Consider the following 12,652-nt stretch of genomic DNA (forward strand, 5'->3'; position numbering starts at 1 on the left):
TCAACTCTGTACGTTAGATTGTTCTAAATTTAACAAATAAAAACTTAAAACATCGTATCTCAAGAACAAATTGAGATATCATGATGAGATAAGTATCATAAATGTGCCATGAATAAGTTCTTATTCCCACAAACCTAGTTGTTATTATTTTTTAATCACATCTCTACATCTTTATTAGTTTTATAACAATAGTAATTTAAAATAATTGTATCTCAAGAACTAATTGAGATAACATCATGAAATAATAAGTGTCTTAAAGCAAATTTAATAGAGGTGCCATAAATAATTTCTTATTTTCGATAAACTTCGTTTCTAGGATTTTTTAAACTCAACTCTGATTGCTGAAAAATACAAATGTTTCAAGGTTAAGTAAAGCGTCAAAAGTTAACCGAATCTTTAAGAATTTATTTTGATTCTATTTATAAAGTTTAAAAAGCGATTTATACAAGTTCTCTCTCTAAATAATCCCTCCATTTATACATTTATTTATTAAGAATTGAATGAGTCATTTAATGAATACTAATTAGTGCCAAAAAAGGATGCAAATTACAAGCTAGAATTGTTAATGAAACAGTTTGTAACCACTTTGCGGTCTCTCAACTATCGTTAATTATGATTGATCGTTCGTAGAACGACAAAAAATAATAAAAAATACATAAATCGATTATAAAAAGCGACCGCGTTAAGTAATGTTGATTAACAACGAGTTTAAAAGATCAAGATCATTACTCATTCAAAAAAACTCGGTTTTTTGCGTCTTTCCAAATAAAATTTTTCTTAGCTTTCACAATTTTTTACAAGGTTTGTACAAAATTGGATGACACATTTGCAAAACAAACACCTTAATAAATGGTTAAATTTGTTTAAAAAGATTATACTTCAGAATTACACTTTCGAATTTATATTTTTAATAACGAGATTTTTATTCAAGGTCGTTGTAAAGATTCAAAGTCGATTCCACACGTAATCTCGTCTTACAACAAACTTTACAATCTTAAAAGACTTGAAACACGGTTTAGTCTTTATATAAACTTTAAACAGATTTGACCTCTTTTAATATTTTTGTAGAAAATTAAATTTAACATTTTCTTTAAACAAAATGAAGATTTTCTTTTTTATAACGGGTAAGTTAAATTTTATTAATTTTGATGCAACTTAATTAATTATATTCATTTTTTATATTTAAGTTTTCTTTGTTATTGCTTCAATTAACGCTTTACCATCAACAACAAGGGAAAAGCGTCAATCAAATACATTCCAATCGTGTTTTGATGCCTGCAAAGATTTCACAACAAGAGAATACAATCCAATTTGTGCTTCTGATGATGTAACTTATAATAATCGGGGTGCTTTTAATTGTGCCCAACGTTGTAATGAAGCTTTAACTATTTCATTTTTTGGTACTTGCCAACCTTTGTAAAGAGAACCTTTTTTTTACATTAATTTCAAACTCCTAATTATGTGTTATATGGAAATATTGAATTTTATGGAAATAAATTGATAAAGCAAAAGAGAATGTTATTTCTTATCGCTTCGTTATACAACAATTTTAATTCCGATTTTTGCACGTTTTCTGCTAAATTAGTAAGTGAGAAGGTCAAAATGCTGCAGAAAAACGTGCAAAAAAGATGATTTGCACTGCTTTTACCTCTAAAACGAGTTAATTTATAATCAAAAACGTCGAACGAAGAAGTTGATAACCTTCCCATTATCTTAGAATTTTATTTTTGAAGGTGACCGGTTTTGTTTGCATTTCATTGCAATTCTCAATATTGTTTAAAACATAAATGAGTCTTATTTATGAGTTTTTCAAATTAATTTTTTTTTCAAACAAAACATGTAAGTTACAGAAATTCTAAATGTTTAATCCGAAAAATCAGTGAACGTCAGATTGTTTTGGAGAAGAAGAAGATAGGACTGGAGATTTTTCGTTTTCAGGAAAGTTTTAAATCTTGTACAACATAAGTGAATAAATTGTTTATTTAAAAAATTAGTGTTATAATTTCAACTTAAATACGTTTAAAACACCACGAGAAATATAAAAGTACAAAATAATATCATAGTTTTAAAGATGTATCATCCCCGGCTATATTTAGCAAACTGATTCATAATTAACTTTGATGTCTGTAATAATAAGTTTATAAGTAAATAGATTTTAACATTATCTTTAACATACCTTTCTTGCAACATCTTACAGCACAATTCAACCTTCCTTTGTTACGATAATTACAGCCATCTGTCCCACAAACTGGGTTATATTGATCTATGATATGTGCAAGGCAATTTCTTATACATTCCGGAATAATTTCTTGATTGTCCAAACAATAAACATCTTGCGGAGGTGTTGGTACACAAATTGATGGTGGTTTTCCATCAGTTGTTGTTGTAGGAGGTGTTGTAGATGTTGTTGTAGACCTCCTTGTCGTTGGTGTTGGGATTGGGGTACGCGGAGTTTGATCATTCCAATCCCATTGACGTTTTAATCTTAAAGTATCTCCCAAATTTAAAAACAAACCTTAAAAAAATAATAGTTTGATGTTTTAAAATCCATAATTAGTTATTAAACTCAATTGGTTAGCATTAAACTATTAATTATTGTTTACTTAAGCAAATGTTGTCCAAAATCCCTCAATAGTGAATGATAACCTTTACCCTCTTTTCTCCGAAAATTTGTTTAGTGATAATACTTTAAAGTGACTTACATAAAATGACACAAAGAAACAAATTAAAATTTCCAGTAAACATTTTTGCTTGTCGTTCGTAAACTAAACGGGTAATCACTGAAGACTGAAGGGACTGAAGAACGTTGGTAAGACCGACCTGTTTTTAAAAGTAATCCACAAAAACCGGTTGCATATTTATGTATCTGTTTATATTCTGATTGTGGGGATTTTACTTCTTGAACCATTTATTATGAAAGATTACAGATAGGTGGCGGTAATTAATAATCAAAATTAAAGTCCCTAGATTTACTTACCTATTACTTAGTACTCCACCATTTACAGGAATGTCTATGGATGTTTAAACACGTTCTTAGCATCGAATACAAGATCCACAATGATGAGGACATTGAACACTGAGCAATTTCTCTTATTTTGGGAGGTGTACATGAAACATTTTTTTCAGGTGAGTACATTTTGTGTTTTGACAGTTTCTAATTGTCAATTCAAATTTCTATTTTCAAGTGTTAGGGTGTTACCAACTGCAACATACCTATTTCAATAGATTGTCAAAATTTATTTTATTTTTGTTAAAAAAAAGGATAAAAACGCGAATTACAAAAAATAGCATAAAAAACACGTTTCATAAGACTTAAAGCACTCATTTTTTATTGAAATACAAAAATAGGACTACATTTATGAGACATTCTACAAAATATTTAGCAATAAAATTTATAAAATTTTCTTGTTATTAATTAGATGTGCGAATGGACGAAAAAGATATATAAATAGGTCCATCCTTAGAAAAAACAGCCCGTTGCGTTTCTGTGGCAGCTCAAAAGTGCACCATGACTTTATGGACGCATATAATGCAACAAATATATGAGTGTAGAAAGCAAAGCATTACAATGAGATAATGAGAGATCTAGGAACCAAGCGGCCAGGATATCTTCATCATAAGAATTAATGAGACAAAAATAAATGCATTCTCTTTATTAATAAACAGTCGAATTAATTATATTGAAATACATATTTTGTGGTAATTCAAGTCTAAAGTGATTGAATTATAGTCGAAATCCAAAATTTGTCGTTCAACATTCTCCTTTATACAGCATCAGAATCTCTAAAATAATTTCTTTGTTACTCAAGAAAATCAATAAATTTTTGTACTAACCCTTTCCACAGTTAGAAATACATTTTAACTCCTCAAGATTGTCATAGGAATTAAAATCAGTTCCACAAACAGGGTCGTACTTGTTCGAAACGATTCTATAACATTTTTCTTTACATTCTTCTTCTGTAATTCTTCCCGGGTCAGCCGTAGACGTTGTCGTTGAGGGTTTTAGTGTGGTGCTGGTGGTGAGCTTCTCCGTCGCCAACGATGTTCGAGGGGTTTGATCATCCCATTCCCATTGTCTTTTAGATCTTAAAGAATTTCCTTCAATATTTATCAACAAACCTGGGCAAGTAAAATTAAATTTAAATTTGTAATGATTTTAACATATTTAGTATACTCACAAAAGATAATACCGAGAAACCCAATTTTCTTTTCGAAATACATTTTAATTTTGTCTGTGTAAACTGAACGGGTTTACACTGACGACTGTCTCAATTTATGGAAATACGAATTTTTAACGGGTCAAGTAAACAAGGTCGTTCACATGTAAAGGATTTATTACTATAAATTATTATTAATTATAAATTTGTTAAAAAAAAATATAGGAATTCTTCAGTTCTGATTAATACATTTAAGAACACGGTCCGTGGTAATCCAAATCTAAATTAGCTGTAATACAAAAAATAGATACAAAATAAATTGGCGTGATTAAAAAATCAGTCTTATCAACTTAAATTAAAAAGAATTGATCAACATTTTTCGATTACAATGGAGAACATGTTCCAATAAAGCTAGTTACAACACCTAAAATCATTTTTTTAACTCAAAAATGTCCCAATTTCTTTTTAAACCTTACCTTTTCCACATACTGCTGCACATTTTAACTTCGATTGATTATCATAAGTTACATTATCCGATCCGCAAATAGGATTGTATTCATTTGTAGTGAATCGAAGACAATTACTTTGACAGTTTAAATCTAAACCATTATTATTGTTATTGTTATTATTATTATTATTCCCATTATTGTTATTATTATTAATCGGAGATGTTGTTGTAGATGGTACACGAATAATTTCTTCATCCCAAACCCATTGCCGTTTTAATCTTAATGAACCAGCGTCGATGTTTAAAATTAAACCTAGAATTATTAAAAATTAAAGATTACATAACAATTATATTAGATATACCCACATAAAACGACGCAAGATAACAAAGAAACTTTCCCAGAGGACATTGTCATTTTGTATAGGTAACTGAACGAGGCCCAACACAAAGATTGAAAGATTCACTCACAACTGGTTTTTTAACATGCTCAAGACCGGTTGGGTATTTATATACTCGTTTAATTAGAGATTACTGGGATTTACCAACTTTGTACTTGGAAATTCCATTGTTTAATGTAAAAAATGAAGTTAATCCAATACATTGAATTATGGAGTATTAATTTTAAAGTAGTAATATTCCATATTTTGTACAAATTGTTTAATAATTTAATTTCTTTTTAATCGAAAATCAAAACATTTAAAATTAGAGGAAATTTCGCAACACAATTGCGTACTTAGCTTGTACTCATAATAAAATTCTCATCTTTGTGTAATGTATCAAACCGTTTTGTATATTATTATATCAAAATCATGTCAATCAAAACGTCGAACTTGTATAAATATTTAGAACGTTTCAAATCAACACAATCAATTTATTCGAAACGTTTTTGATTTACTTAAGAAATTTTATAATGTTATCTTATTTTTTTCAAATGAAATTATGATAAACTTGTAAACCATACAGAGCATCGATATTTATAACACAAAAGATCAGATTTATTTAACTTAATTCTATGAAAGCGATTAATCAGAATAATTTGTTAGAAAAACAAAAACGAGTCATTTTATCAACTCAACAGTCTTCAAAGATGATCTTTAGTTATTGATAAACGCAGTATTTGTAGAATTATACATATATATCTACATTGCAAGTAAGAAATGAGATAAACTCAAAAATAGAGAGCAATTAAGAGAGACACAGATAGAAAAAATGGTGAGACGGTGGGAAAGTCTTATCAGAAAAATTAACCCATCTATTCAACAGAGTGCTGCAAGACTCTGAAGTACCAAATGAATGGCACAAAAGCATAACAATTCCCATATTCAAAAAAGGGATAAAAATTAACTCTGACAACCATCGCCTATTATTTATGTATCGTTATTTACAAACATACTAAAAAATAAGCTAGAAAATATCGTAAGAAATGCCGAAGAACAACAACGTTAGGAAAAGCAGATCGATAACTGATGCCGTATTTGTCATAAATTTTCCTCCTTATATTTTTGCCTTGCATCCCTGCATTGAGCCTTCGACTTTATCTTTTCTCCATTATCTCATCTATTTTCTTGCCTGATAGACTATGAGTCATAGCGGTCACTATCTCACAAAACGTTTCCTCTCTCTTCGTGTCTACGTCTCCGCGTCGGTTAAAGAAAAACAATATTTTCTCCAAAACGGTTACGAATCAAGAAATGAAACTGTTTGAGGTTGTAAAGGAAATTTTGAGGTTTGGTTATACCAAATTTTAAGTTTACAATGTAATTAGTTCATTTTATATACATTTTTAAAATCACCTATTCACTTCTTTTCGTTACCTCGATCATCTCTTGCATACTTTCCATTCGTTCTATCTTCTAATGGTAGTTTATCAATTTTTGATCTTCTGATCTGAATACACAGATTGCTCCCATGTTTCCTGGTCCACGACTCTTGCCCCAGTATAAATGTACTCCCCCGCCTCCCTCTTCCATTCTTATTCTACACTTTATCTTTTGACAATCGCTTCCTCTCCCCTCCTGTCGTAATGAATAAATTTAAGATGAGTCAATAAATAACAAAAATTTTACTGACTCTTGTTCTCATTAACTTGTTACAGTCAAAATAATTTTTGGATTAGACACTATGATGAAAACAAAAACGATTATGACGCAACAAAAATTTACTACTTCGAATAAATTGTTTTTTGGAAGATAAGTTTTGCTTTAAAAACAGTTTTTTATCCGAATTCTCGATAAGCAACACACACGTGTTAACCGTTTTATTCTCAGATTTCTCACTTTTAAAAAAATCCCAACGAAAAGATTTTTTAAATGTAAATACGCAATAAACGGCGACGCCAAAAGAGCGTGTTTAAAATGTTATAATTAGATTCGTTTATTGCGTATATGTCACAAAAGATTTTAGTATCGGAAATGCGTCAATCATATTTCACCAGAATGAAATAACTTGGTTATAAAATGTAACGCACAACAATTAAAATTAATTAATGAATTAATAAATTCTAAATTTAGATTTTATTTTTTATTAGATTGGAAATAGCTTATCTGACCCATTCTAAATATACATATAAACTCATCAACGACATCTTTTTTGCCCGATAAGTTCAAAATTCATAAACGTGACATAAAAGAACGGTTTTTGATGACTGTCGTTGAACGAATCAAAAAGCGAGTCTTCGAAAACATCAAAATTCGAACCGTATCGAACCAATCTACATCCTTGATCTGGTTTGGCAGAGAAATATTGCGTCATGTTCTTGAGATGATAGGAGGAACGGCGCATAAGAAACCGATTATAAATCGTCATCATCGTCGTCGTCGAAAACTGGCATTAATAAAGCATATAGACAATTCGCTAGTCGGTTCAGTTTATCGCAAATTGTGGTCCAATCCGGTTATATAAACAATTCTGAAACAAATTTTTATTTAAATTTCTAAGTTGATTCACTCAAAGAAATCTAAAAAATAATATTTTTGATTCTGATAACATTTCGTTATTTTTGATTTTAACTTTCAAAAAATCAAAGGCATGGATAAGAAGATTGTTTCTGTATTCTTCGTGATTTGTAAGTGTTTAAGTTATTGTTATCTAAATTATTGATGCAGTTTCAACATTTCTATTTCTGATCTCGCGAGTTTTGAAATCTTAGTAACAAGTTATCTTTTTGCTAAATAATATAAAATTTATCAGACACTTTTTTGCATCAAAGTTCAATTAAAAAAAAATTTCAGGTATCTTATCACTTCAAGTGTCAAATGGGGCTGTAATCCCAAGAAATTGTCGCACGCTAGGTTGCGAACAAACAGGCCCGGTATGTGTAATAGATGAAACAGGAATACCAAGAACATTTTTGAATCGATGTCTAGCAGAACTTCTGGGCTGCCAAAAAGGAACGTGTAAGTATTCAAAGGGAAATTGAAAAATATTCGTTTGTTGAGTTGATTTTAAAAATAGCGTTTGCAATTCAATTATGGTTTATTGTTAATGAACGGCAACGAGTGAGTCGACGTCAAAGAACATTTTTGAAATGCACGCAAGGTTAAATGAGGCGTCTGTCGGCGTCGTAAATCAATAAATCGCTAAAATAACGAGCAATCGTTTGAACAATTTGGATCAATTTAAGTTCTTCTCGGGCGGCAATCAATATGCAGAGCGAAATTTTTATTCGCAGCAACCAATTCATCAATTCTTATTAATTAATGCATTTTTTTTATTTCAGTTTATGCAGAAGTTAAAGCGGGCGCTTGTTAGGGGCATCCCAAAATGAATTACATCAGTAGGAATTTTCAAAATTATAAGAAGTCTGTATCAGTATAAAAAATTTTTTTTTGTAAATAGTGTAGTTTTTAATTATTACAAATCAGTATAAATGCGGAATTTTAAATTTTAGTCGGATTAACCGAATTAAATTATTTATTTTTAATCATTGAAATGTTACTTAATTTATTAGATAGTTTACTAACAATTTTCTTAAATAAACTTATTATTGTATAAAATACAAAATAAATCTTACGTTTACTTAAAATTATAAATAAACTTAAATCTTTGGAATTTTCCGCTCTATTTATTTATTCTTTACTAAAATATAACTATTAATAATTAATTAAAATGTTATTTAATTTATAATTTGTTAAATAAATTTCATTTTATATAATAAAGAAATTAACAATATTTGATGTTTACCTATTTGCTACAGTTATGAGTTATGATTTACAACCCCAAAAAATTATTTTCTTTTTAACCGTTATGAATTAAGAATCGAAACTGTTTGAGGTTGTAAAGGAATGTTTGAGGTTTATTTATACCAAATTTTAAGTTTACAATGTAGTTTCTACATTTTTAAAATCACCTACATATTCAATTTGACGTTTGCTAAAAGTGAGGTTAATGCAAAAAGTCATTCTCTCCAAAACGGTTAGGATTTAAGAAATGAGGGTTTTTGAGGTTGTAAAGGAACGTTTGAGGTTTGCTTATATCAACTTTTAAGTTCACAATGTGGTTAATTCATCTTATATACATGTTTAAAATCACCTATTTAATTTGACGTTTATTGAAAGTGAGGTTAAAGAAAATAAATTAATTTTTCCAAAACGGTTAGGAATTAAGAAGCGAAACTATTTGAGGTTACAAAAGAACGTTTGAGGTTTATTTATACCAATTTTATGTTTACGATATAATTAATTCATTATATTGTGTTCTGGTGCTAAAAATCATAATTTTTGTGTTGGTAGTGCCTCATCAAAATTATTATCCTTTCATTTAATTCTAATTATTAATAATTAAAATATTACTAAATTAATAATAATAATTATTAAATAAACGTATTTTAGCATAATTAATTAAATAAAATAAAAAAATATTTTATACTAACCAACACGAAGTTGCATCTTACTTATCGCTTTGCAGCTAACTTCCCACCAAAATGAAAAATAACTGACGTATTGTTTATTGTTTACATCTATTTTTTAAAATTCAAACTTTCCTCAAAATAATCCCTTTAAACTATTTTTAAGTGATCAAAAATGATTAACAAAACTAAATAAAGTGATTTAATAGCAACAAGCAGTGATTAAACCGCTCAAACTATGGCAAGTTCGATAAATTCGTTTAGCGAACGGATTGAGGTTAGAATTCTCAAAATCAAGTTTGTTCTTATAATAATTCAACAAATTTGTTATTTTAGGAATACGAAGTGCATAATTTACTTGGTAAAGGAGGTTTTGCTTCCGTTTATAGAGCAAAATGTTTAAAAACAGGGATGAATGTTGCTATAAAAATGGTGAGTTATTAAAACGTTTTAGTGTTTTGAATAAAAACAAGTTTATGTGGTTTTAGATCGATAAAAAATTAATGCAAGCTGCTGGGATGGTTTCAAGAGTCCGTCAAGAAGTTTCGATTCATTATCGATTAAAACACCCTTCGATACTTGAGTTATACACGTTTTTCGAGGATCAAAACTATGTTTATTTAGTGTTGGAATTGTGTCATAATGGGGAATTACAACAGTATTTAAAAAAACATACTGAGGTAAAATAAAAGATAATTAATAATAAAATAAAAGTAATAGTATGAATATATCACTACTTTACCGACATTGTATATGTGGTTGCATAATCTAATTTTTGTTTTATTTTAAAGCATCATGTTCTTTCGGAATTCGAAGCAAGCAGTATAATGAGACAAGTAGTTGAAGGGGTACAATATCTTCACTCTCATAATATTCTCCATCGAGATATGTCACTTTCAAATCTCCTTTTAACAAAAGATATGCAAATTGTATGTTGATAAATAAGTACAAATAAATATTAATTATTTAATTTTTTGTATAGAAAATAGCTGATTTTGGTTTAGCAACACAATTATCACGCCCGGATGAAAAACACATGACGATGTGTGGAACTCCAAATTTTATATCTCCAGAAGTGGCTTCTAGAGGATCACATGGTTTAGAGGCCGACGTTTGGAGTCTTGGGTGTTTGCTTTACACCCTTTTGGTTGGTACGCCACCTTTTGATACTCAAGGTGTTAAAAGTACATTAACCAGAGTTGTAATGGCGAATTATCAGCTTCCAAATTATCTTTCTGTTGAAGCCAAAGATTTAATTAATTCGTTATTGCAAAAAAATCCGAAAGATCGGATTCGTTTAACTCAAATTCTTGAACATCCTTTTATAAAACGTGGTAATTTAAGGATATCCTCGAATTTAACTCACGATAGTGGCGTTCACACCATGTCCAGTAAAAGAGAGAGTGCTTTAAGTGATGGGGTTTTATTAGATAGTTTACGTAAATGTAATAGTGATTATTTACCGGTTTTAAATCAAAGCCCAATTCCCATCGAGTTAAAATATAAAGGATCTCAAAGCGTAGATCACTTAACAAATCATTTTGGGTCATCTCAATTAATTGAGGAGCAACAAAAAGTTTCTGTGTTCTCTCAAGGATACGGTTGCATTGGGAGAAGTCAATGTAGTCAAAAATGTTGTCAACCGAACGATCCGGGTGGAGGTAAAGTCTCTGTGATGTCCACCTCTGAAAATATTCGACATAGTTCAAAAAATTTACAAAAACTTTGTAGCCATCGACTTTTACCTACAAGGCATCAAACGAAAAACGCAATCTTGAGTATTTTGGATGATTCCGAAGTTTGTGTTGAGTTTATTAAAAAGAGGGGTCATTTAAAACGCGAATTAGTTTGTGAAGTTTGCCGAATATCGCCTGATGGTGAAAGAATAATCCTTTATGAACCCGAAAACGGAAAAGGTACATCTGTAACAAGTTCAGTCCCCGAATTACCACGCCAAGGAACCGATAACATCTTTAGTTTTGAAAACCTTCCAGAAAAACACTGGAAAAAATATATGTACGCATTTAAATTTGTCGAATTGGTCCGAGCGAAAACCCCAAAAGTCACTTATTACACTGACAAAGCCAAGTGTCTCTTAATGGAGAATTTGGTTGATTTTGAAGCTTGTTTTTATGAAGGTGGGAAGGTTACATCATCTTCAAATGAAGGAGTTACATTAATCGATTCTGTAGGAACTAGATTAAATTTTAAAAGTAATGATCAAACTGATTTACCAACATCTTTAAATTTGTTATGGATTCACGCACAAGAAGCTAAAAATCATTGTTGTTTATTGGAACGAACTTTAAATGAATTACCTGGTCAGAAAAACTTCCCAATTATCGTGGGTAGAAGACCAAATTCGAATTTAAATGGAACACCAGGGAAAGAAAATCGAACACAACCACTCATGGTATGATATTGTAAATAATTGTATAATTTAATTATTTTTCATCTTTTAGCCATCATTTAACATGACTTCAATCAATACATCAACTCCAACTTCTGTGAACTGTAAAAACGTTCAATCTAAATCGGTAAGTATTCCTGGAATTGGCACAGCAATTCAATTGGCAAGCGGAGAAGTTAAAGTGCGTTATCCGGACGGGTCTCAAATTTGGGTCGACGGTAAACACAATGTGCAATTTCAATACGCCGATGGAAAATTGGTGAGTTATGGAAATTCTGATAATATTCCGCGACAAATCGTCGAAAAATTACAACACATGCCAATCGTTTTGAGACACTTAATGCCAACGTCTTCAGTTTCACACAAAACTAGATTAAGATAATAAAGGGTAAAAAAATTGATTAGGTTTTAGAGGATGTTATATTGTATAAGTATAGTTTTTTAATAATAATAAAATAGTTTTACAATAATTTATTATAAGGAAATTGTTTCTGAGTTAAGTTTACAATTAAGATTATTTCATAAATAAATATCTAAAATTTATCGTTTAAATAAGCACAGGCATATTATTGCATTAAAAAACAACCTTGCAAATTAACTTACCTCTAAAAGTAAAAAACAATTCCAAAACCAAAATTATGCTACATGGGATAATAGACATAAATATATAGTAAGTCCTAATTTGTTTCCATTTTAAGTCGGTAATTTCTCCTTCAAGAGGCCAAATTGTTAATAACGTTAAAACTTTTATATTAAAAGATAAATATTTGTATGGATTGTTACTCATTTTC

At 29.6% G+C, this 12,652-nt stretch overlaps 2 protein-coding genes and 1 long non-coding RNA gene across 5 annotated transcripts; 2 read left to right on the forward strand and 1 right to left on the reverse strand.

Annotated features, from left to right (window-relative positions):
- Positions 1-1,962: 1,962 nt before the first annotated feature.
- LOC111428490 (uncharacterized) lies at positions 1,963-5,078 on the reverse strand. Of its 3 annotated transcripts, none has more exons than XR_011641662.1 (7): positions 4,972-5,078; positions 4,634-4,918; positions 4,179-4,446; positions 3,835-4,119; positions 2,703-3,783; positions 2,177-2,515; positions 1,963-2,124 (listed from the first exon to the last, which is right to left on the reverse strand). XR_011641662.1 is itself a non-coding variant. In XM_023064028.2 (3 exons), the coding sequence occupies exons 1-3, from the start codon at positions 2,743-2,745 to the stop codon at positions 2,093-2,095; spliced, it is 414 nt and encodes a 137-aa protein (XP_022919796.2). In that variant the 5' UTR covers positions 2,746-2,878; the 3' UTR covers positions 1,963-2,092. The 3 variants fall into 3 exon arrangements, 1 of the variants encoding a protein (XP_022919796.2); XR_011641661.1 differs by having other exon boundaries at positions 4,179-4,581; XM_023064028.2 differs by lacking the exons at positions 3,835-4,119; positions 4,179-4,446; positions 4,634-4,918; positions 4,972-5,078 and having other exon boundaries at positions 2,703-2,878.
- Positions 5,079-7,288: 2,210 nt separating this feature from the next.
- Positions 7,289-8,655, forward strand: LOC139431580 (uncharacterized). Its single transcript, XR_011641663.1, has 3 exons — positions 7,289-7,669; positions 7,836-8,000; positions 8,324-8,655. It is a non-coding gene; the product is annotated as an uncharacterized lncRNA (long non-coding RNA).
- Positions 8,656-9,521: 866 nt separating this feature from the next.
- Positions 9,522-12,633, forward strand: LOC111428468 (Sak kinase). Its single transcript, XM_023063995.2, has 6 exons — positions 9,522-9,728; positions 9,788-9,883; positions 9,940-10,131; positions 10,243-10,380; positions 10,434-11,864; positions 11,914-12,633. The coding sequence occupies exons 1-6, from the start codon at positions 9,690-9,692 to the stop codon at positions 12,241-12,243; spliced, it is 2,226 nt and encodes a 741-aa protein (XP_022919763.2). The 5' UTR covers positions 9,522-9,689; the 3' UTR covers positions 12,244-12,633.
- Positions 12,634-12,652: the final 19 nt, after the last annotated feature.

This window comes from Onthophagus taurus, chromosome 10 (assembly GCF_036711975.1).
Source record: "Onthophagus taurus isolate NC chromosome 10, IU_Otau_3.0, whole genome shotgun sequence".
NCBI lineage: Eukaryota > Metazoa > Arthropoda > Insecta > Coleoptera > Scarabaeidae > Onthophagus > Onthophagus taurus.

Bases quoted from the DNA above. Each gene is read 5' to 3' on its own strand.
- LOC111428490 (XM_023064028.2), bottom strand. From the start codon at position 2,745: ATGTTTACTGGAAATTTTAATTTGTTTCTTTGTGTCATTTTAT. The intron at 2,516-2,702 runs GTAAGTCACTTT...TATTTTTTTAAG, and splicing joins GTTTCTTTGTGTCATTTTAT to GTTTGTTTTTAAATTTGGGA. The intron at 2,125-2,176 runs GTATGTTAAAGA...TTATTATTACAG, and splicing joins TGTAAGATGTTGCAAGAAAG to ACATCAAAGTTAATTATGAA.
- LOC111428468 (XM_023063995.2), top strand. From the start codon at position 9,690: ATGGCAAGTTCGATAAATTCGTTTAGCGAACGGATTGAG. The intron at 10,132-10,242 runs GTAAAATAAAAG...TTTATTTTAAAG, and splicing joins ATTTAAAAAAACATACTGAG to CATCATGTTCTTTCGGAATT. The intron at 11,865-11,913 runs GTATGATATTGT...TTCATCTTTTAG, and splicing joins ATCGAACACAACCACTCATG to CCATCATTTAACATGACTTC.